At 30.5% G+C, this 26,641-nt stretch overlaps 1 protein-coding gene across 1 annotated transcript in view; it reads left to right on the forward strand.

The window, feature by feature from the left end:
• Positions 1-26,641, forward strand: part of rho-5 (rhomboid-5) — a 91,142-nt gene that overhangs the window by 43,437 nt on the left and 21,064 nt on the right. Inside the window, exon 7 of the mRNA XM_018548048.1 lies at positions 26,211-26,540. Within this exon, the coding sequence (XP_018403550.1) occupies positions 26,211-26,540 (330 nt within the window). The remainder of the gene's footprint in view (positions 1-26,210; positions 26,541-26,641) is intronic.

Here is a 26,641-nt window from a genome sequence, read left to right on the forward strand (position 1 = left end):
TTGCCAATATAAGTCAATGCAAGTATTAGAGAAGAAAAATAATAGGAATTGTTATTACATTACTTGCTTGTCTATGGTAATGGGACGTAATCATGAGTTCACTCGAATTATGGTCTTTTTTAGACACAACTTTAATGTATTATATTTAAAAACTACATACGTAGTATATATTATTCACACGTGATTATAGAAACACCAAGCACTCAAGATCTAACTTGACCATTAAGGCCTTGTTTTTCATTGGTTTTAATTCTCACATCCTATAAGATTTAATATTATCTAAAAATTCTTTTACACTTATCATGATTAAAGCGCGCTATTGTCTCTCGAGCGATATGGCGGAAGAAGAAGGGAAGGAGCGAAGAAGAACCAAAACTAAAAATCCACATAGATAACGCGATAGTCAAAATGAAAGTGGCTCGCTCGGAAATGCCGACATATATAAAATAGATCAGTGAAAGAAAACTAATATAAATGTCTGATTATATGTAGAGAGACAGTGCATTATATAAAGAGGGAACAGAATGAATAATTATTAGCAATAGAAATTTGTCGATTTTCACAAGAATTAAAAAATGTGAATATTTTACGCAATACGTAAACGTATTATGTATTCGTCTGTTCGATTTCTTGTACTTTTTTTCTTTAATTTCTTCCATAATTGATTTACTTTTTAAAAATCTAAACTGTTAATAATTTATATAATAATTTATGACTTTTTAGTTTTATATTTTTACTTATGGTAGTATTAGAGCACAACAATACCATCCAAAAGTTAGATTCCGTCGTGCGCTTATTGACGATATCCCCACTCCCACCAGTAAGAGAAAGCTTTTGGTTGCGAGTGTCATCTACACACTCTAAGGCTCTTGTATATATTACATATTAACGTAATAAATAATATGTAACAACGTTACATTCAGTTATACTGCTACATATTTCTAATTTCAGTATAAATCTAAAACTTTGACGTTATGATAGCTGTGTATTTGCAATAAAGAGTGAAAATGACTCCTCAATTAAGATATAAAGGGCAATTTATTAAAGAGAAAACTGTTCAGAGAAAAGGTTGAAAGTAATTTCGGCAATGTGTTAAACAAACAAAGAAAAACGGCTCGAGAAAATTTGCCACATTTTCATAACCTTATAAAATATTCATGCGTTGAGCAGTGCGTATATCACATACTTTGTTTAATTGAAAATTTTAAACTAAAGGGTTAACAATTTTGAAACTTTTTTATAATATTTATATATTTCTATTCTATAATAATATTCTATATATACTCGTTTTTTAATGACAATCCTAAGCATGGTATGGATGCCACAAAATCTGATAACTTGCGTATCCTACATCAAATGTTAAAACTAAATTTTAATTGCAATTATTTCAAAAACTAGACGGTAAATATGTTTCTAATTACACAGATCCTCAAGTACATTCTTTTCATTCTAAATATTATTCCGTCGCGCTTTACGCTCAGGAATCTATTTATATGTATTATATTTTATATTATTATCTTATTAATATTATATTTTATATGCGATCGGAACTGCAAGTTATTATTATTTCTGAGCTGCTTTAAGCACTCGTTTTCATAGTCTCGACGCTTATTGATTTTGGCTTCAAAATGTATGCGAAGGAAGGGATGAAGAGAAGGGTGAGAGACAAAGGTTGGTGGTTCTAATTGGATTAAAATTTCATCGAGGAAGAACAGATGCACCGTTTTGCGGTGGGTCTTTCATGATACGACACTTTTTAGCATAATGATCCTTAAACGCCACGAAACTGTAGAGAATGATGGAAAGAATGATTGATAGATCGAATTTCTCAAGTGAAATATTTTTTTGCACGAAATAAACGACGGAATAACATGTGTCAGGAATTAAATGCGATTAAACTCACTAGAATTATAAATAAAGTGATTAACATGTTCTCGTGAAATGACCTAATTGGAATGAATAATTTTCTCGAATATACGTTCGATGAATAATTCAAACAATTCTCACGTAATATTGAAGGTTGCTAAACAAAAAAATTAATGGCACTGGAATAAATCAACGAATAAATTGCGGAAGATTCACATAAAATGCTTGGTAAAGGATAGAAAAATATCACAAAACCGGTGCAAAATTTACAAAAGTTCTCTTAAAATCTAGTATTAATTAGCAAAAAATTTATAAAAGCTTAATAGATAATTTCAAGGAAAGATTTGCAGCATACAATTAACGATTGAGCCTTCCAAGAATTTGCATAAATTGTCGAAGTGTAATTTAAAAAAACTCGTATGTGCAAGTTTACAACAAAAGAGTTAAAGGGCTATGTGAAGTTGGCCCCCCCCACTATTGCAAATCTAAAAATGACCATGACCATTCGTTTGGTGGTCGTTTGGTGGTGTTTGGTAGTCCATTCCGGACGTTTGGTAGTCAAAGATATAATGAGAAATGTCAAAAAAAGAAGAACGCGCGTGAAGTTAGCCCCCCCATTTCTAAAACTCGGCTTTGCAGACTGCAAATGCAATAATGGCCGTAAGCATTCGTTTGGTTGTCGCTTACTGACGTTTGGTAGTCCATTCCCGATGATTGGTAGTCGAAATTATAGCCGGAAATATCAAAAAAAGGATATATGCGTGCAAAGTTAGCCCCCCCATTTCTAAAACTCGGCTTTGCAGAATGCAAATGCAACAATGGCTGTAAGCAATCGTTTGGTGGTCGCTTACTGACGTTTGGTAGTTTATTCCCGATGATTGGTAGTCGAAATTACAGCCGGAAATATCAAAAAAAGGATATATGCGTGTGAAGTTAGCCCCCCCATTTTTAAAACTCGGCTTTGCAGAATGCAAATGCAATAATGGCTGTAAGCATTGGTTTGGTGGTCGCTTACTGACGTTTGGTAGTCCATTCCCGATAATTGGTAGTCGAAATTATAACCGGAAATGTCAAAAAAATGATATATGCGTGTGAAGTTAGTCCCCCCATTTTTAAAACTCGGCTTTGCAGAATGCAAATGCAATAATGGTTGTAAGCATTTGTTGTAAATTATTAATTTAATATTAAATTTTAATATATGTCTTTCAACATATTATTAAGATCTAATATGATGCTATAGGCATCAAAAATTGGTTAAATTGATTCTCAATTTAACTAAGTGATATTACTGTGGTAGTGAATATGCGTCAAGGCTGAAAATCTATCAGCGTCGCGGGGGGGGACTACATACACAGTATATAAAATTCACATAATAAAATAAACATTAACATCCAGTTTTAAAGACTCGAATGGCTTTACACTTAATAATTATGTTTTTTTGAGTTGTCATTTTTGAGAGTAACATAGCGAAATTTTTATAATACGATATTTCAGTAGATTTTTTCTAATTTTTTAAAAGAAATGGATGTAAGTGTAGAATAAGGCGAACATTGAGAAAATCGATGGAACATTGACGTAAATCGCAAATCGAGATGGTTACAGTGGGAAGAGCCAGAAGTTGAAGCGGAATAGGTGATTCCCGTGAGAAACTCGGAGAGTGTCCGGTGGCTAATTATCGAATACCATTTGTGCAAAACTATGCGAGCGGCGCATGGTATTCTACGGAATACGACCGCAACTCTCACCGCGGAAATCGTGTTCTCGCGTGATTGCGGTTCGAATTAGTCCGGATCGGAGATGGCGATTGATCGATTCGACTCTCTGCAAGTCAAGTCTACGTCAACGCATACGAAAAAAATTTATGTTTATTAATTGACTCTATTTCCTTTCTTCTTTTCTCTTCTATTTTCTCCCTTCTCCCTTTTCTTTTTTCTTTTTTCTTTACCTATTTAAATCTTAAGTATTATAATTAATTAGTTTGAGCTAATATATATTATAATAAATCTAATAAAAATTAAAATTTCTCTACTTATATCTTTATTAAATATTTTTATTATTTTATTAATTTTTGAATTGTTCTTTTTATATTTATTAAATTTGTATTAAGTATTGTTTAAGGCGAATTAATGTCCAAGCATTTATGTCTCTAATTATGTATCTAAGGCAACTGGGGAGAATATGCCATACTTAAGCGAAATTAGATTTGTGTGTAATTATTTATTCAGTTTAAAGTACTTTTACATACTGACTTTCTATCTTTTATATGTATATTATTTGGGTTATGATTGCAAACGAATATTTTCATTTTTATTATTCAAAATAATACGAGATGTTAAAAGATGTGTAATATGCTACATATAAAAAGTGGTAATTATAACATTATATTATTTTATTTATTACAGAAACACAAAATATAATTAAAATTCGAAATTAGAATTAAACGTAATGCACAGTTAATACACAATAGACATATACATAATTATAAATATAGTAACATACAATAAATAACGTATATTCAGAACAGTGGCATATTCTCTTAAGACGCCATTTTATTATATCTTATGATAAGTTTGTACAATATGGCTGTTAAAAAAATGAATTAACGCTTGCGCGACGAAGACTAAATATATTTCTACATTTTTTAACCTATATATTAGTCAAGTATGTCACGTCAAGTATTGTAAGCAATTCTATGGCACTAACATGAGCACTGCTAATTGGTGATTTTGTTAAATAAAACAAGTGGCATTTTATATTAAATCCATTTGGTAAACAATCACATTCGCATAAAGAATCAAAGCTTTAAAATAAACTTCGTCGAAACACAAAAACACGCAAGTCGACATTGCATTACATTTTCTTAAGAGCCACGTTTTAGATATATGTGCACGTAGAAAAAGTTTTTAAATAATTTCGCAAAAAATTTCAGACCGCAATTGCCACGGTAATATTTTTTTTTCTTTACGTTTTTACGCTTTTATGTTGCGGCAAGAGAAATAAGGAAAGGCAAAGTGGTCGAAGGAGCAGGAGGAGACTTAATCCTGTCTCGAAGTATCCTTTGTATCTTGCCCTTTCCGGAATCTTAATGGATCGGAGGTAGTTTTACGTCATGGCAGAGAGCTGTTTTTCGAGAATACGCTCTCCACCACTCTTGTTTACGACGGTTTTCCGCGCTCCTCGACGATAGCCACAAATTCGAGAGTTTTATGAGCTGTTTCGATCGTCGAAAAAGTTCAAAAATATTCGCTAAGGGGATTAGTTGTGTGCGAAAAACATTTTCAGGAAATTTTAGTTTAATGAAATTTACGAATTGCGTTTAACAATATTTAAACGAAATGATCTTGTTTATTATGGAGGAGTAATAATTCGTATTATAAAAGATTACAATTTATAAGGAGTAATAATTTTTTCTAAAAAAGATATCTACTAATTTTTAAAAAGAACTCGATCTTTAAAGTTACTTCAATGTAATACTATAATAAAAAAAAAAGATAGAGAATATTACAAAGCTTTTATTTTAAGCAAGCATTGTGTTACTTAGGCTCGGTTTTTCATTATGTAATTAATTTATGGTTAAGCTTAACCTGATGTTTCACCCAGTGGGTTTTAACTATAACATCATTAAATTGTAGATGAAGCACATTAGATAAAATATCAGGTTAAATTTAACCATAAGTTAACCAGATAATGACAAATGGGACATTATTGTTGGGCCAAAATTTAATTAATGAATATTATATATATTAAATTAAATAAAAAATATCAAATTAATAACTTTCAATGACAACAATCTTTGTATAAAATTGTCGTTTTTAATGATATAAATATATTATCATTTCTCGATCTTTGTTACGTCCAGACCCTTGGAAATTAATTTGGCAATTGATTGGTGAGATGAAGGATGAATAAGAAGAGGATATGGAAAGACGTATAGACAGATTGTCTTGCAGAGAGGTACATGCACGAAAACGAATGCCACGAGTCGAACATACTTTTTGTTGTTCCAAAATGTGGGTCAACGTCCGAAAGGACACTATAATGCCTATTTCCACCGAGTATACGCGAACGTCAGTCCAAATTTCGAGTCAAGAAACTTAATCCTTATCAGAAGACACTGTAGTGTCTCGGCGTTAAAACATTATAATCCTTATAACTCGAGACTGGACAATGTGCGGTCTCTGTAAGACAAGGAGATGATTACGAAAAAAATTGAACAGTGAAAAGATAAGTTAAGTGAATACAAAAAATAAAATTAAAATAAATTAGGATCGGTAAAACCAAAAACTGATAAAACAGAGGAATGTAAAAACGAACTGTATACATATATGTATAATATATTTAATAACTTTTCTTACGTCCCCCCACCAAATTGACATTTTTGTAAATGGGTCAAAGGATCTTGAAAAGGTCTAGGAACGTAAAAGACATGTAGATTCTTAAAGAATGAACTGCTGTAAGGAAAGTTCACTGGAGAAGAGGAATTCGAAAGGAGATTCTACATGCGACGGAGACAGGAAGCTATTCCTTAAACATTTATCGCACCTGCGATACTTAAACGCGTGAAGACACAAGAAACTCTGTGTAGATTCGGTGAACCACCTTTGGAAACTTCCATAGGGGATCCCAAAGTCCTCTCTTTATCCAGTACCCTGTACACGATGCATAATTTCATAATTCATTTCCATCACGGGTTGGTAAGGTGATCGTGTATCGTGCCATGTACAAAGCGTTTCGAAAGAAAATACGCACATTTTACTTGATTTTATTGTTATATTTTTATAGTTATTTCAAATGAGGAAAAACATCATATTGATATGAATCGAACATTTTTTGCGTAATTGAGATGACAAAATATTTTGAAGTAATTTTTGAAGAAATATTTTGAAATAATCCTCCTTTTTATATATGTATAAAACATAAATTATAAAATAATTGCTTTGTAGAAATAAAATATTTTTATTTTAACAACGCAATTATTTTATGATTCCTGTTTTATAAAAAGGTTAACAAACTACAAATGTTTTATATCGTAAAATTAATTGTTTTTTAATTTCTACAACAACATTAACACAGAAGTATAATATTAATTGACAAATTCAACCAATATTTTATAAAAATTCTCCATTAGAATGGATAAAAGTCTTTTAAAAAAGATAATTAAATAATGATTTTACTCTAATTAAAAAAGTAATAATTTCTATTTTACTTTTCTGTTTTGAATTCAGAGAGAGAGAGAGAGGGGGGGGAAGGGGGAGAGAGAGAAGAAATTTTATTTATACTTTGTAATATAAAAATTCGGTTAATAGAAAAACATTTATATATAGATAAAAAATATGTTTATTTTATTTTATTTACAAATTTCGATTTATATGTAGAAAATTTATTCTACAATCACATGTACATACACGTTACCATAAATGTATTTTACTTTAGAAAGGAAAGAAAAAAATTTCGCTCTCTTTGATTAAACATATCCTAAAAAATAAAGATTTGGAATTTTCAATATTTATATACATATTTTAAATATTTTTACATAATAAATATTTAAAACATATAAATATAAAATAAATATTATCTTTACATATTTTAAATATTTATGTTTTTATAGCACATGTGATTTGTTGGATATTCGATATATCGAATATGGAACCCACATGAAAATTCAAGAATACGTAAGAAATGTACGCGGATCCGCCCAATTCTGATAGCCTATCGTTCAGTTAATTAAATGCGCCAATGAATTAGTCCGTCGGAGCTTCGAACAACTAAAGTTCAAAATTGAATGGAACTTTCCCCGACGCGGAATTAACATTAATTTTCCATGATTTCATTTATATTAATTAAATGTCATCTTGAAAAATTCACAGGATTTGAACAATATGGCGGTACATTCGCGTAAGCAATTAATAATGCTATTTATCAAAGAAATTTTTTGTGTTTTATTAAAATTTCTTAAAACTATATAAAAATTTTTTAAAGTGATTGAAACCTTTCTTTTTTCAGTCTTTCTGGAATCTAAATTTTTGTTATTGAAAAATAAAAGAATTTTTTAATATAGCCATCATTGGTAGCTTATTAGATTGTTTTCAGCTATCCCTCTTCTTATTTACGTCTCATATCATTGATACATATATATATATATATATATATATATATAATATAGTATATGTTTCAACTCATCCTAACTAAAGTATAATCCCAAATTTACATTTTTTCTGTGCCAACACTCTGTATATATTTCGTACATTAAGCGTGAAAATACAAGTTCGTTTTTTCCACATTCTTTCTTTTATGCGCATTCTTTTGTGCATATTGTTCCTTTTCTTTGTTCTTTTTTTTGCGAAAAGCAACGGTGTATCCGCGGTAAAGAATACTTCATTAAGTAAACAACGTTGGGCCCGTCTTAGAAATGGCATCAGCTTTTATACGGGATTCCGCGACTTCATGAACTCAAGTTCGTACGCGGTATTGCTTGGAATACCTGACATTCTGGAACGAAACCTCTCAGATTTGCAAGCTCACGCTCGTGGAAGCTATGAAAATTCGTGCGATGATATCTTCTCGAGTTTATCTTTTCCCGTTAATGTTGAGTAATATCAAACTATGTCAAAAATTTTAAATAGATTTTTATAAAAAGATTTTTAATTTCTCATATTTTAACAATTGTTATTACAAAAAAATCTGTCTATTAAAAATCTATTAAAATTTTATCTACCTTTTCATAAATTTTTTATTTTATATGAATAGTAATTTTATTAGATACACATATTTTTATATATAATTAATAGTAATTTATTTAATATGTAATTTAATATGTGATACGAGAAAATACATATTTGTTTTTATGAGCGAGCACCTTTTTAATAATTTTTATTTACTTATCTTAAACATTTCCCAAGATTCTAAAACTGCAAAATTTTAGGCATACGAAGTGTGTTCATAGTTTATTTTAAAAGAGAATTATTTCAAATATATAAAATTATAATCAACTCTAATAATAATTATATAATTATGAAAGAAATATTTAGTATTTTTAAAAGTACAAATATTATAATAGGATTAAATATTTTAAATATTTTAAATTCATCCATTTTAAAAAAATTTTAAGTTAATAAAGATTCTAGTATTTTACAACAACGATCTTTGTTGATCCTTTTACTTTCAGAATAGAATATATGTATATGTTTTAGCATATTTATGATTAATAAATATTGTTACGCCCGCGTGAACGTATTGCGAGCCCGAGCAAGCGCGCACTCCCGAGTTGCGGAAATAAAGTGACACAGGATTTAAACAAAGAACATAGCCCAGTGGCGTAACTACTGGGGCACATGAGGGGGCAACTGCCTCCTCCGCTCCACTCGCATACAAGATAACCGTTCTCACGATGAAAGAACATTTACACAACAGATATGTAATTTTCAGACCAACATATTCTTAACACGCATGTTACCCGTTTGTTACCCCTTGTCCAAATATTGCGGATATTTTAATCTAAAAATGACGTATATGTCACGTAAATATTTCAAAACCAACCAAGTGTTGTGTTAGTTAGGAATATTATTAATACTATATTGACGTAAAAAAATAACAATATTCTTTCTTACAAAAGTCGACAATTCGGGATCTCATATTTAAATATTCAACAATTTTTACTTTTAAAGTTGATGATTTCAAAATATTTTATAATTAAATTTCTGAAAAAAGAAATTAAAAAAATAAAATCGTAACTGTTACGTATATGTTGTATGAAGGATGGCAAGTTTTTACGCCACATGACGTCAATGCCAGTCAAGGTGTTAATTAGAATAAATGTTCTCTTCTGCGCATTTGCTCATTTTTTATTTATATATTTAATCAAATATATAAATAGAGTAAATAGAAAAAAAGTGAATAGAATAGTGTTATTAGATTTGATAGAATAAAAATAACTAGAATTTATCCCTGAATTCGATCTCTATTTATTGAATGTTTTCCACAATAATTGACGCCTCTTTCACCTTTGCCCCCTCCATTCCTCAAGGCTAGGTACGCCATTGAACACAGCATACTTTACTAACATGTTTACAAAAGTGACGAGAGTGGAAACGATACGAAAGATCAGAAGCTGACGAAATATGTCCGAACGGTGCAATCGCCAATTCCAGAATTGTTTAAGGCAACAGCTGAGCAGCTCGTCGTTCCGGCGACGCGTTCTTTAACTACTCTTGGAATTGGCATTACATGGGTGTTAGCATAACACTATTATATCTCTAGAAAATGTTAAATCATAAATGTTAAAATATCATACAAGAAAAAATACATTAAATTTTAGTAAATATTTGTTTAAATAGTACTAATTTAACATTTATTCACGATAAATAAATATTTACTAAATAAAATATAATTGTTAAATTAGATTAATGTTTCTTGTACCAAATAAATATATTATGTGTTTAGTAAATATTTAACAAATTATGAAATAATTGGCATGTGATGCGTAGCGTTATTTTCGTGTATGGCGAGTACTCAAATTCGATTATTTTGATAATATGATAATAAATATCAATTTTTGATAATACTTACATTGTATATGAGATGTACATAAAAAAATATCTCAAGTCTTTTGTATCTTAAAAAATGTGGTAGTGAAATTGATTGCGCATACGCGATAGATTAAACCGTGAACTTTTGGATTTACGGACTAAAAATGCGTCCATTAAAACCTTCATTAAAATTAAAATATATTATATTTTAATGAAATGAATTTATTTTAAATTATTTTATATTTTTTCGTGATGGATTATTACGATCACTTTAAAAATAAATAACTTTTAATCTAATACATTTTACGTTTTGATCCAATTTTCATATCCAATGATTATATAAAGTTATTAAAAATAATTAAGTCAGCCTTAATTAATTAATTTTTTTTTAAATTGGATGCGTGAAAGGGTTAAATAGTACCTTAAAATAATAGATAAAAATTTTTTTATCACAAAATTAAAATAAATTAAAAGTATAATAAAAAATTGTAAAAAATTTTGGTTTTTTTATTTAATAAAGCGAAAACATAAAATGAGAACATAACAAAATGTATAACGTTGCAATGTAATATAAATACCATTATAGCTGAGATATAGTATAGATAACATAACTGTATCGTTGCTAATATCATGTTACTACTGGCGTTATTATAATGGAATGGAACGATTCAGTCGCGGCTGCTTTAATCTCCCGTTGAAATTGATGCAGGTTAAACATTAACTCTGGGTTTTACGCAAGGCGGTCTTTATTGCATTGCGATGCACTTGCGCGAATGCATATGAGCCGTCCTGATACCATGATGCATTTAATATAGTTAGTATCTGGCAACGGAATAATTAGATTGGCCGAGTGCAGCACGAGAGTTGCATTTACTCGAATCGGTGTATCGATCTTTATGATTTTCGAGCTAATGTGAAGCAAAGAGAGAGGTGCAGAATATTATTTTTATATTCATAAAGAGAAACATTAGTTCTTACATTATTTCAACGTTTTTACTTGAAAGCTTCAAACATACTACTCAAATTATATTTTTATATGAGTCTAATAAAAAGTTTACATTATTTTCGAAAATGGTTGAAGATATGGGGAAAACATCTATTAGCAAAATTGTAGAATATCGTGTTGTTGTTACATCATTAATCGCGTAATAATGAGTTTGAGTTTTATCGCAGAGTATTTAAACTATGTTAAACTAAACACAGTATTTGAGATTGAATGCGTTTTGGAAATTAGGATCGATAGAGCGCGAACGGCGGTATAATGGCGATTGCTTCTAGCATTATATTAATTAATAGCGACGCATTTATTACGAATGCCTGACATTTACAATAGATCATATGAGAAACTAACTATGTAGCCATTGATATAACGTTTGCAAACAATAATTGAATGAATCGATTTAATTTTGGGTAATCTAATTATTTTATTATTGTGTTGTAATATTTATTAAGCTTTTGAAAACCTGGTTTTTTATCATATAAAAAGTATTTTTACAAATGCTCAATAAACGTTCATTTTTTCGTTAATTTTGAAAAACAAGTATCAAAGAATGCTATGGCACTTATGACACTAAATATAATAAATATACAGAATGTTCTAGGATGATCACCAAATACTTCGTGTGCCAGAATGGACTAAATTGATTGTGAGTTGAAAAGTCTTCACTTTATAAAATTTTTACAATAGTTATCGCGAGATATTACTTACTAAAAATCGTCAAATATTGATTTTCAAACATTTTTTATTTAAGTACTGTCAACTTTATAGAAAAACAGCAAAAGACAATAATTGTTTATTTTCTTCTCTAAGAGCTTTAAGAATTTTTTCAGAATATTTTATCAACTTCTTAGTACTGCATTTTCTGTTAGCAACTATTATTTTTATCGACATGAAAAAATACGGTATTAAAAAATTCTGAAAGAAATTATTAGAGCTTCTCTATAAGAAAAAAATAAACAATTTTTGTTACTTGTTGATTGCTACATATATATGATAATATTTAAGTAGAAAATGATTGAAAACCATTTTATAGTAATTAATATTTGGTAATTAATATTTTGAAAATATTTAGTAATTAATATTTTGTTAGCTATTGCAAAAAATACAAAATAGGACTTTTTGACTCAGTTTAGTTTATTTTATCAGCACACGAAATATTTGACGGTCATTCTGGGACATCTTGTATAAAAAAATAAATTGTTAAATAAATCGCATAAATATGACGTACGACTACGACAACGTTATCGTCGAAGCGTTACTAAGCTTTATGGAGCTTTTGTCTTGTCAAATATTTTGATTTAAATATTTCAGAAACAAAGGTCATGATAAAAATCTACCTATGTGAAACTGGTACTTGACTTCAAGAAAAATATTTTTTAAATACGCACTAAATAGAGTTTGTATTCATTTGTACCGCCATTCTTTAGTAACCATAACTTTACATTATCATTTTTTGGTAACGTAAATCTCACTAATCTTTATTATATTTCACGTCACTAAATATCCTCATAAATATTTTTGAAAGAAGTTCTTTCAAGTCTCACAATTTTTTTTACAACTTTTCTGTCACATGTTAGGCTATCCAATGCTGTTTCAAGTCCTTTGCGCTCGAACACTAATCGCAAAAAACAAAAAAAAAAAAGAACTCGCAATCATACTATTTCCACGCAATTAGAGATTTCAGAATCTTCGTTGTTCAGAAAAATATAAAAGTTAAAATAGACTAGAATATTTCTGAAACAAGCGCTTGCCATCTCTTCACAGCTCGCTGGTCGAGCGAATACTGACATTACTGACTAGTACATCTGAGGCGAGCATCCAAATATCGAACGGTTCTGTTAGCGCGACGTCGGGGACGGCCGAAGTCGGCGCGAGCGCATGCGGAACGGACTCTAGGTCAGGTCACGCGGGTCAATTGCCGGGGTCGTTAACACCGCGAGAGACTGCCTTTATACAGAGGTGCGCGCTTGTTCTTACACGTGTGTCGGGCCCGCACGCAGCTGTCTCCTTGCCAAGTTGCCAAATACACACAGAACATCGGTGATCTCGAACGGGCCTTGAGGAATCTATTCAACTGTTTTGTGGTTTCTAACAAGTAAAACCGCGAGGTTTATCAATCGCGTGTGCTTATTCGCCCGACTTGTACCCTGCAATTTCCTTCTGTATACCTTTAGACTCCACTGTTACAGTGGGATCTTTATGCTATAGCTTTGACCATAAGTACAAAGCATCCACGGTTTATTGCATTTTCTTAGAAAGGCGGTAATAAAAACCGAGGGAAAATTTAACAAGATATTACAATTGTTTAAAATAAATATTATTATTTTTTTTTAATAAAATTTATTCTTTATTCTCTTCATCAGATATACAACGTTTACATCAATTTATGCGTAGTGCCTTAAGGTCAAGACTGTATAAACAAACAATATTACAACATGTGCAGCATTGATAAATAAAAATTTATATTGCCGTAATTTACCAAATACATCGCGATAAATAAATTAAATTATAAATATAATATGTTTTAAGAATAAAAAAAAAAATCTTTAATTTTAAATATTATAGGACTTTACATGTGAGAAACACAACCAATGAGAAACAAAGCCTTTTAAAGGAAAAGTCTTCTTTTTGTCTTCTATGTTTCTTAATAACTTTTGTACATGTAATTTCCCTATAGATACAAATTTCTAAAGTTTAATTATTACAGCGGTTTAAAGTAATAATAATAGATTATAAAGCTTCAAAATAATATGATATCGTTGCCATCTTACGATAATGTATAACAATAGCAATTTTAAGTAGAAGATGATAATATTTTAAAGAATCAGAATGGGTATTCCGGTCTCATATCACTGGTTCATTTCAACACAAACTTTTTACTATGAGATAAAAACAATTGATGTATTGCGAGCAGAATTTACGACCAGACTTTAACGACAAATCATATTTTAAAGTATCTTTGCACAATCATTTTCAGAGAAATATCATTATCATGAAACAAGATGGCGCACACGGTATGATGCGACTTTTATTTCCGTTATTGCGAAACTTTTTCTTGCGTTCTTTCGACGCCGTTATATATTTCAATTTTTGGGACTGAATTATATTGCTTTTTGTTCCTGTGTGCTGATGATAAAATGGCGATCATAACTCAAGAATTTCTTTCGCGATCGCTAATTTTCATTCAGGCGAACGTCCTTACTCAACTACGGCTGGCAAAATCAACATCAGTGATGCAAATTCAATCAGCATTTAGCCAGTCGCTTTTGTTATACACATGATATTTAAAATTTATATAGTATAATAAAAAAAATTATGTATTTTAAAGCTTTTTTTTTACTAAAATTTTAAAATTGAATTAAAAAATCTTTTATTATAAAAATTTGAATTCGTAAATAATTTTTTTTTAATTTAACGTTGAAAATTTTTTAATTTAATTTTAGGGAATTTTAGTTTTTTTGTTGAAAATTTTTTGATCATGAATTTGTAAAATTTAATTAATAAAAAAGTCTTTTCGGATAAATATTTTTACGTTTCTTTATCGTAGATATACAAATTTTTCAAAAATTTATTTTACATGAAAAATCTACAGAAAATGTCAAATAAAATATCACCTTATTAAATCTTTAAATATTATTAGATATATAAATAATATAAAATAATGTATGTTGTATGTAATTATGAAATAATATATTTTTGAAATGGACATACTTTTTTAACTTTGCAAAAAGATGTTTTGGATCAATATATGACCTAAATATCGACAGAGATGAAATACGATTTTTTAAATCCTTTGAGAACGGAAGTTTTCTAACAAAGTAACTTACCGAAAGCTCTTCTAAAAGTTTTCTGAGGGTTTTCGTGATCACTGAATTGGATTCTAGCAAGGATTCTGGCCTCAGAATTCTAAAATTCAAAATGGTACTTAATATAGCGGACCGAATTTCAAAGAAATAATCTGATTGTCGTGAAACTCGATTTTAAAGGATCACTGAATTTAAATGTAAAAAATTCAATAATGTAGTAACCAGCAATGAAAAAGAAACTTGTATCACGGAAGGCTTATCTAGACAAATCACAAAAAAGTTTCTATGTCTTATAAAAACTTCTATTTTCAGTTCTTACTTCTAAATAATGACATATAACTTTGAATAGAGTCCTAAATTATGAGCAGAGTTTGAAAATTGGTGTGTTTAATGATTAGATTACTTTTTCTGTTCATTTTGAATTTTTTATTTAAACCTCAGATTCGAATAAGATTTAATCAAGTTAAATTTCATGAAAACCGAGCGAACGGTTCACAGAATAAAAAGAAATAGTCCTAAAAAATATCACCCATTTATAAAGAGTTAATATAATATATCTTACAATCGTCAAAAGTTTGGATTCAAGAATTGAACACACGTGAAATTGCAATTGTAATAAGTTTTTACATTGTTCAGTCTTCCCAGGCATCGTGAATCTGATCGATTGTTTGGTGAGGTGAGTCTGATGAACTCGTAAAGTAGCTCTGATTAAGTGGCACCATTAGAGAGTACTCGAAAAACGAACATAATCATTAGTAACAACCGGAACAGTTTCCGGCACTCCCTCTAATAATCACCTCGCACGCGATCGTAATTATTATTTGCGGCTTATATCGGTTCACTTTCAGCGGAATCGGCTTATCAATCGAAATGGTAGCGCAACGCCATTCTAAAATTGGAACAGCCAACACTATTGTTCGAAAAGAGAATTCTGAACATGTGTCTTGCATGTATATGCATATAATATGTTTCGTCAGACTAAAATTTTTTGTACTATTTTTTGCTCACTGATCAAATTAATTTTACATCATTAAAAATGATTTAAAAAAAAGACAGAGACACAAAAAATAGAGATGGATAAATTTGTTCATTTATTATTCTAGTGGAGTAAAGCTAAGAATAAGTATACAAAGAAAAATAAAAAGCAACAATAATATAATAAAGATGAAAGAGAAAGAGAGAGAAAAATTATTTAAGTAACAATATTTCGGCTTATGGATTTTTTCTTAGATTTTGTTTTATACGACGAGTGTATTCACTCAACGAGAATAGACAATATTATTTAATATACTTTTGTGCAATTCTAGACAAAGAAAAATAATACATTCATTATTTTAAAGTATATATAAATTTATCTAAAAAAAAAAGTGCTGCTTAAGCAGCGCTGTGCGTATCTCTTAAAGCTCTGTCTTAATAAAACCAAGACAAAAATTTTAAAATTTCTAAGTTTTCGAAGAAGAGAAAAAGAGGGAGAAGAAGAAAGAGAGAAAGTACTTTCTTAATGGAAGCCATCAAAATCACATGCTATCGCGAAAACATTAATATTGTAATCTTATAGTCCATAAAAATTCCGCATATGTAATTATGGAAAGTGGATTCGTTTACATTCGCGCTTACCTCTATGCATCATGCGATTGCAGTATCGTTTTACGCAGTGCGGTTATTACTGCAGCTATACGAGATGCAATTTTAATTTGCACGTTGCATCACGATTAAGAACGATCAGAAAGTAACGTTGAAGCAAGAACTAATGAAAAAAGAAGGATAGAAACTTTATTTCCCAGTACACTTCGGGACTTATATTATCCTAAAGAACATTAAGGAAATAAATGAGACGATCAAAGTTGCGTGTAACGCTTTGCTTTTTTAAAAAGTTACGCTAGAAAACCTTATATTTTTTAATTAATTAACGTTAATACTGTACAGAATTGTAAAAATAAAAAATACGAAATACAAAATGAATATGATACGAATTTAGACTGATGATAATCCAATTAATTACGAGAATTTCAATTCGAAAGCGGATCTTAGGGCTTAAATATTTCTTATATGAAAATATATATTTGATTTCGTAAATGCGTGCCGAGATCTTTTTTGGTCTTGAAACACCATCACGAGTAGCAATATTTTATTAAATTAATAATGTAATAATTTTTTTAAGATGCTAATAAGCATCTTTTATAAGAGCATTAATAATCAGATGTTAATGAGAATTTTAAAATCTGCAAATAATTTATTGCAAAAAAACATTACCTCAGCCAGGATTTGAACCTGGTATTTCCGATTTTTACGAGACGTCGTATCAACTGAAGACATTTGGAAGGATAACATTATTATTTGTATAATAAAACCTTTATTTACACCGCTTCTGTAAAAATTTATGAAGAAACAATGAAGTTTTAATGAAGCAACAATTGAATTTATGATTGTTTGAGAAAGTGTATATCTTTTGAAGAGTGTAAAATAAACTATTTGATTAGAAAAGAATATAGGTATTAGTATTTTAATAACAAATTGTGTGTGTATGTGATGTTTAATAGCATTTTCTAATTAATATAATATAAATAATATATTATAATTATTATAATATATTATTAATTTAATTTTATATACTGTATTATTATAAGTGCTATAATGTGTGTATGTATATTTGTACACACTGAAAATAAATTTTTGGCATAAGATTTGATCAGGAAACTCCGCTCCAATGATCTTAACCTTGACACATATTCTCAAGATCATGGTTCTAAAGTATGTCCGACAGATTTTAGCCGTCGCTCATTACTAGAAAATCCATTTAAGAGTATTCATTTGACGTCAATTGGAGTGTTTCTGCTAAAATTCATATCAATTCAGTGTGGATCGTTTTTTGGAAGTTTATCCGTAACATTGACGAAAAAAATTAACTTATCAACAAAAATATGCCATTTTTAACGCAGAATGTATATTTCGTGATACGTATATGGAGATAATTATATGAACCTTGCCTGTAAAATTTTTCGAGATAAGCCTTTATCCGCGATATTGTTGTGTTAAAGCTCGATTACTGTTATTACACAGAGATAAATAGATAAAAGGAACATTATATATATAAAATTGTAAAAAAGTTTCCTCGTTCATGCGTATCAAGAGACACGGTAGTGTCTCGCGCCAAGTGAACGCGCAACACGAGACGCACCGTGCTTCTTTTACGCGAGTCGACGAGTTGCGAGCAATCGAGATTATTGGATCTCAATAACGGCTGAACCGATCAAGTTCTACGTACGCTCAATCGCTTAGGTTGTACAATGAAAGTGCTTTTATTTTTTTCTATATGCTCTATGAACGGAGATATTGCGATGTAAAATCCAAAATGCTGGTGTAGCGGTGCCAAGTTTATTATAGTAAAAATTTTTTAAACAGAAGTTGAAAGATCTTCGAATGAGATGATAAAGATATATGTACTTGGGTTTTATTTTTCAAAAACATTACTCGGGTTGGAATTGAAAATATTCTTGAATAACAACACATAAAGTTTCACATATTTTTTTAAAAAAATTATTACTTTGACAGTTTAGAAAGTAAATTTGGAATAGGTTCGGAATAATTATTATTATTTTGAAATATATATACATATATATATAATTATTACTTTGATAATTTGGAAAGTATAGGTTTGAAATAGAAAATCATTTTCCTCTCTCTAAGGAGCACACATATAAGTATATACTTGGCGCCTTTTTTTTTTTTTACTTTTTTCGACTACTCACTTTTATATATCACTTGAGTTAGAATGGAAGGATCTTTAGATGAGAATGAAATGATATATTTTATGTATCACTTTGGTTTTATTTTTATGAAATAAAGATTTGTAGTAGGTTTGGAATAATTTTTTTGCACTATCATTTTATTTTTTAAAGGATTAGAAGATTACACATGTAATATCATTGTCCTAGGCATAAAAATGTTAGCATTTGAGTTTTATATTTATTTAATTAAAAAATAAAGATATTATCATTTTGGTTTTATTATTCAAAAGAAAAATTAAAAATGATTATTACTATTTAAGAAGAATTAAAAGTAAGATCACTTAAAGGTTTTATTATTAAAAGTAGTTATACAATATAACGAATGGTACACTTCGGATGGTTAGGATTAAACCTCTAGTGTGCGGCAAGCGTTAACGCACACGCTGCGTGTGAAAGTGGCGGCATCTAATGCGGGTGGTCGCGCGGAAAAAATCGACCTCTCTCGTTACACGATTAATTAGCGGACGTATAATAAGGTGAGTGTAACGTGTGATAAGCAGAGGGTAGGTACGCGAGATGAATAAAACAAATGATACGGTTATTTTGCAATCATAGACAATTGCATTGTATGTGCAGTCTTATAAAATCAATTTTTCATTGTTAATGAAAATCAAATTTTAAACAAAGCAATTATTCTTTTAACTACATTTCATTATTTTTATAATACATGTATCTACGCTAATGAAAAAATTTAATTCGACTTGTTATGTGGACGCCGACTGTAATCGATTGGGACCCATAGGTCTTCACACGGATGCTGACTGTAGTCCGGCAGTAGGATTGAAAGAGTTAAAGGCAACAGTTTAACGCGCGGTGACAAGAATGCAGGAGGTGGGAGAGGAGAAAAAAGAGTTTGAATAATATCAATCTCTCTCTGTCTCTCTCTCTCGTTGGCGTACGTGGATGGAAAAAGTAATGTAAAAGTTGCAGAACGGAGGCCACACCCTGCTAAGGTCGAAGATGGTGTGGCGGCGAGAGATCTCGAGAAGTGGGAGGGGGAGGAGTAATATCTCGCGTTGTAAAATTCACCCACGTGAAAAACAACCGGGGCACATCGCTATACCATTTACCGCTTGATAGGTGGTAGCGTACTTTAAGCTCTGTCTTTTCTCCGCGGATGACATAGGTAGCCAGCCCTTCTCCTCCTTCCTCCTGTTCTGCTATTTCATTCTCCCTCTGTCCGTTCTCTCCCGATTCTTTTTTCGCTCTCAATTTCTTTCTGTCTGCCTTCTCAGTTCATAACAGTTCCTTCCAACTAATTTCTAGACGCGTTATGGTTTCTGCTAACATCTAACAGTTTCTATCGGATCGTTTGAATCTGTCTCTCCGCAGTCTGACAGATGACGTTGTCTTCCTCTTCGTTACAGATATTCCACGAGATCTTTCAAATCAAATTCTCCCTCGAGTTACTTCTAGATCTTTTCCAGTTTCATCTAGACTCTGTTAATTTCTCTTTCCAATCCTCGCGGTACAATATTGTTCCAGTTTTTCCCTGGTTTATCTTATTGTAGTTTCATCTGCTTCCCTTATTTATTTTAAGCTTTATTTCGTTCATTTAATTTATTGTAATTCTTTTTACTATTTCCGTAAAATCAATATCGATTTTTATTATTTCATGATTTCAATCTAGATGATTTTACTCTTTGTTAAATATCTGTTCGATTTTCCCGCTATTATGATATATCCTAATCTCTCTTGGCTAGGTTCGGAAATATACCTGAGTACCCCTGTGTATCGTCTTATCCTTGTTTAACATTGAATGAACAACAAGGATAAAATGACATTCTAGGAAACCTGAGTGATATTTCCGAACGCATCTCTTTCAGTCCGGTCGTAAGCAATAACATCAAATAAATCCCATCATAGTATGGAATATTTAAATAGAAATTTTACATGAACTATTATAGATGAACGGTGCGTGACATTGAAGATTATTCAAAAGTAGAGTAGATAAAGGAGAAGGAAACAGAAGGAGTAAATACAACATGTATCCAGTCGTTTGCACTTTCAGAAAGTGCCAGCAGCCATTGTTGCACAAGGGGGATGGTCATAGAATTGAGAATAAGTATCCTTAGAATTTTCTCGGGGTCGACAACGAGGAAAAATGTAACGCAGCAAGAGGTATGAGAACACTTATGGCAACACGTCGTGTTCCTCCGTTAAATCGAGTTAATTAAAGGGATATTGAAGCGACGTCAATTATAGTGCAACCAAAATCTTCAAATTGATTTTGCGGATCGCAAAATTTTTTTACAGAATTTAAATACGCACAAATGAAAAATTCGGATATACCGATTTCACAAGAAAATCAAGGAAAAATTAAAAAATTTAGAAACATATATTAATTTGAACATAATCAGAGTTGTGCAGAATTACAATTGAATTAATGTAGGAATTATAAATGCACAATGTAATTCAATTACGTCGTAATTCAATTATGTTGTAATGCGTAATGCAGTCTTTTATTTAATTAAATTATAATGTAATTCATAATTTCAATTGTAATTAAAATTACAAAGTGTAATGTAACAAAATTAATTACAAATTATGATGTAATTGAATTATTTAGAATTACGAATTAAGGAATGAGAAGTTGAAACAGAAAGCAATTATTATGTGTGATAGATAGGATATTACTTATAAATTCACAAATCTTAACAGAAGTAATATCTGTATTACGTTTTCTTGAAATTCAAATATAAATATTTCAAAAATGAAAAAGAAACAACATTAAACACGTCCCTATTATACTCAGTTTACGATATATATTAAAGAGAAAAAGTAACGACAATCACCCGATGTAACTTATTTAACAAAATTAATGTATAGATAAAATGAAATACATTCAATACCCAACAGGAAGAAATTGAAGAAAGAACACTTTTAGCTTGTCAGACTAATTAGTAATAGAGTTATATTATTTAATGATAGATTCACATATTATCAGTTAATTTTAAATTTTTATGAATATGGACGTCAAAGCTATCCATACTAATACTTTCTCACATATCCCTACTCATTTTGCAGAAAATGAGCATATATTTGAAAGATAAACATATAAATAAATTAATATAATTTTGTGACATTTTAATAACGTTTTAATGACAACCTAACAACATTTTTAACGTCAATAACACGTAAAAACATTATTAATTACAATATCATTCTGTTATTTAAGACATTATATTGTTATAATATTACTGTGATTTCAATATTGGTTCAACGTATAATATACAGTAATATTTCCATGATATTATATTATAATACGAAGTATTTCTGATATATTGCAATATTACTGTAATATATTACGGTAATGCTTTATCATACCTATATAGTTATTAGGATAAACATGGCGAATCTTTGCGTTACTCTTTTATATATAGAGCTCTAAGATGAATAATTTTTTAATTTCAATAATATTAATAGTTAACGTAGAACAATCGACACAGACTCAACATTGAAAAAGCATTTACACTTCAACATTCAACATTGTAGCGTCTCGGCAAGTTTCGCTTTAATGTTCTGTACTGTATAAGTTATATTTTTTATGAAAAATAATGTTTTTGTCATTCTTTAATTAACATTTAAATAAATTAGCTAGTAAACTCTAATAAGTACGGTAAAATATCAAAGAGAATCAGACGGCCTCTATTTTAAATGTTCTCTATTCACCATTCGCGACGTCTGCTAATAAATTTCTACATCGTTCTAGAAATTTCCTAGCTAGCGAGAAGGAAGTTTCCATCGTAGAAATATTCTGATCGGAAGAGCTGAGACGACGCGTCGCACTCGTCTGGTACTCAAGACGAGCGTTTAAGTTTTAACATAAATACAACGTCTTGTTTCCGCTTGTTTCGCTATCGTGCGCCGCCACCCCAGCCGGAAATTAAGGGTGTCGCAACAACCGTCTCTCGTCCAATTTCATTAGCCCGTTTCAATTTGATAAGACGTGTGAATAAAGGCATAGGTCGATGATAAATTGTATGCCAGATAAATGAATATCTATGATAAATGAGAGTAAACGCGCAAAATGTTTCAGAATAATTATAATCATATCTTAAAATTGGCGTATCACGCTTTTTTGAAGCCTCTATATTCGTTGAGGCAGTTAAAGTAATCCGAAAATGGTGAATTTTGGTAACAAGGAATTTTCGGGGACGCTCTTTTAAAAACATGGTAAAAATTATGATAATTAAAAAAGACTTAACCAATATGGCGGACGGAAAAGATGCGAAAATCTTAAAGGTTTTCCGATTTCGGCGAAATTTGGATTAAGGGGGCTTACGCGGACGCTGATTTCGAATCCGTGATGAAAATTAGGAAAATCCAAATGGCTGATTCAAAATGGCGGACGGAAAGTGTTGCAAAATACATAAAAATTTAAAAATTTCGGCGAAATTTGAATTAAGGGGGCTTACGCGAACGCTGATTTCAAATCTGTGATCAAAATTAGGAAATTCCAAATGGTTAATCCAAAATGGCGGACGAAAGTGTTTCGAAATACATAAAAATTTAAAAATTTCAGCGAAATTAGGTAAATGGGAGTTACCGCGAACGCTGATTTTAATTCCGTGTTCCAAATTTTTAAATTCAATATGGCAGACGGAAATGTTGCGGAAATCGCAAAGAAATGTAATTATAATTTAAAGCTTAATCGATTATGCTTTGATGTAAAGTTTGTAAGAGAAAATTATATGGTCGTTCAAAAAAAAAAGAATCGCGCGCGTAGCGCTCTGTGAAGTTGGCACCCCTAAATGCGAATATTGGTAATATCATTATTGCATTCGTTTGTCCACTGTTTGTCCACGTTTGTCCACCCGTTATTTTCATTTGTCCACCCTCCAAAAAAAAAGTTATACACATGAAAAGATTGTAACATCCCCCAAGTGATCATTTTTCGAGTTCGTATCGATTACTTGAGAATTCATTTTACTAAATTAATGATTTTTTCGAAAAAATAGGAATGAAAAAATATCAAAAAAAACGAAGAACAACTGAATAAGATTAAAAGAAGACGAAAATCATCGTCTTCATGACTATTTCAAGAAGCGGGGAAAAATTAAAAAATATAAAAAATACGAAAATCAATAATTTAAAATGAAGACAGTTAATTAAAACTAACGGAAAAAAAGGAAAAAACAAATAATAATCTCATAAATTAGACAAATCCGGAAAAAAATTTTAAGGATGCATAAATGCTTAAATTTTTTAAAAAATTAAGTAAAGAACCTTGTAATTTTAGGGGGATTAACAAACCAGTTTGGTCTTTTCCAGATTTGTTTGTGTATCTCCAATAATTCTGAATCGCGCGCGTAGCGCGCGCAGGAAAAGGCTAGTACTCTATAAAAAGCCATTATATTTCCGTCGTGGGCGCAACTATATTTTACTATAAAATTAAACTAAATTTTAATTAAAAATTGTTTCTTAGAACAAAATTTTATTTGAGAATCTTGTTATACATAAATAGAATTAATTTATTATATAACACAGTTCACAAAATAAAAAGATAGCTGAAAATTGTATCAAAAGAATTTATGTATATCAGATATATTAGCTGAGAAAAGCACTAATAACTAAAATTTATCAAATTATAATTAAAATTTTCACGATTTCAGCGATAAATCTGTAAATTCTTTCGAACATATTCTAAGCATAAACGTCTAGAAATATTGCTTCATTCATGCGTTTTTCTGCGTATTCAAGTTGCACGGAAGTTGCAAGCTCTCTGCGCTTCAAGTTGCTAACTCCTCAATTCTATCTCTTCTCATCTATTCATGGGACAGTTTCGCGACATAACATTCTTTCTGTAAATTTGGCTTAATCGCATCCTTTCTCTTTTCGCTCTCGTGTTCTCGCTTGAATAAAGATTTAAATATTAATCGTCATCTTACTCATTCTTTGTTGAGAAAATTGTGGTCTATTTATTATTCCAAATATTTGCCTCTCACTGTGGCTAATTAATATCTTAATTGGTTTCCGTAAAATCTATTTTGAGCTGCCGTGGTTGAGTAAAAAATTCACAAATTTTCCGAGAAAATTACTAATATGGCACATCGCGTCAACTGTAAAGAGGTAGTGGGCGCACCTAAGATGAGACGGTTCGCCATCAATTAGCCTTGATGCGCGCGATATTGAGACTCGCTTCCTTCCTTCTTGTTCGGAACTCTATACTTCGCCTAAATGAATGCGGGGTTGCGAAGGATACAGCTGCTGCTACGAGAAAAATATGGCGTCACAAAAATTTCCGACGCAGTTTTCTTTTTTATTTGCACAAGTACATATACGATGATTTATATAAATCATCGCGTTGGTTCAAACCGTATCTTATACCGCGTGCGTATATTTCTAAGATATTTTTTCGCTTACCACGTGTAATAGAAATCTGCTAATTTATTATTATTACAATAATATGTAATTTGCTGCTTATAATGTCATTAATGAACACTAGTGATTAAATTACCATTCTTCTATAAAAGTCGAAAAGCAGTAAATAATGTCAGAAATACACCGTTATTCGTGTTTTTAATAAAGTAGATTTACAGTAATAGCATTCAGTTTGTTGTATTTTATATAATAAATAACTCGATAATTTTGAAAAGATTTACAGAACAATACTACAAGGTTTTATCATATATGAAAAAATGTATTAACGAATATATTTTTTTGAATGTATTTTTATAAATATAACGTAGTTAGTTTTACATAGAAAGTAATAAAGTCATTAAGAGCCAACGTGTTTATTAGTGTGGAAGCAAAAATATATTTGTTCACACAAAATTAATCGGAAACGCATATCATGTGCAGTTTTCGTTTTTAATTAATAATATATGTATTTTACTTGCGCACTGATAACTTTGTTGGCTTTTAGTATAGACTTTTTTCATCTTTTATGTTAAATTTATTCTTCCCTTCTTTATTTTATATTTATGTTTTCATAAATAATAAGTAGAATCACATTTGAATAGAATGGCTTACAACTTTTATATGATTTCTATTACTAATAATAATAGGAGAAGAAAAAATGGTTTCTGATATTTTTTACTGATATTACAATAAATTGAACTTTTCTTAAACAAATTTTAAATACAACTTTCTTAAATATAAAACAGACAGAATTTAAAAAGAAATTATTTTTTGCTATCTGATAGCAAATAATTTCTTCCTTTACAGTACTTTATTTTATAAATCTCATAGACGGGAATAACATTTCCCCTTACGTTTTTAGGCAACCATCACCGAGTTCCGGCACGACTGGCACCTCGACGGTATCGTCGACGACTGGCGAAGGGGACATAGCACAGAGTATCGGAATGTATCCAGTGAGCGTCGCGACGTCGTCAGCTGTGACAACGGCGACGCCGGTAACGACAGCGTCGGCGATCGTGCCGCTGACCACCTCCGGCCTCGCCGCTGTAAGTTCTGGCATCGCCAGGAGCGTTTCCGCGCCGAGCGCACCGCGGCCGGTCATCCAGATTAGTAGCTCTTCGGTGAGTGCTTCGGCAACGCAACGGCCAAAGTTGAAAAGAAATCAAAGCCGCACCGAGGCCATTCGGAAGTGAGTATAAATCGATCGTGACAAGATCTTGTTTTCCAAAATTTCTTAATTCGTCTACTTTTTTACTAATCTATTTTTTAATTAATCACTTTTTGAAAGAA

The sequence above is a fragment of the Cyphomyrmex costatus genome, unplaced genomic scaffold (genome assembly GCF_001594065.2).
Source record: "Cyphomyrmex costatus isolate MS0001 unplaced genomic scaffold, Ccosl1.0 scaffold70, whole genome shotgun sequence".
In the NCBI taxonomy this organism is placed as follows: Eukaryota; Metazoa; Arthropoda; class Insecta; order Hymenoptera; family Formicidae; genus Cyphomyrmex; species Cyphomyrmex costatus.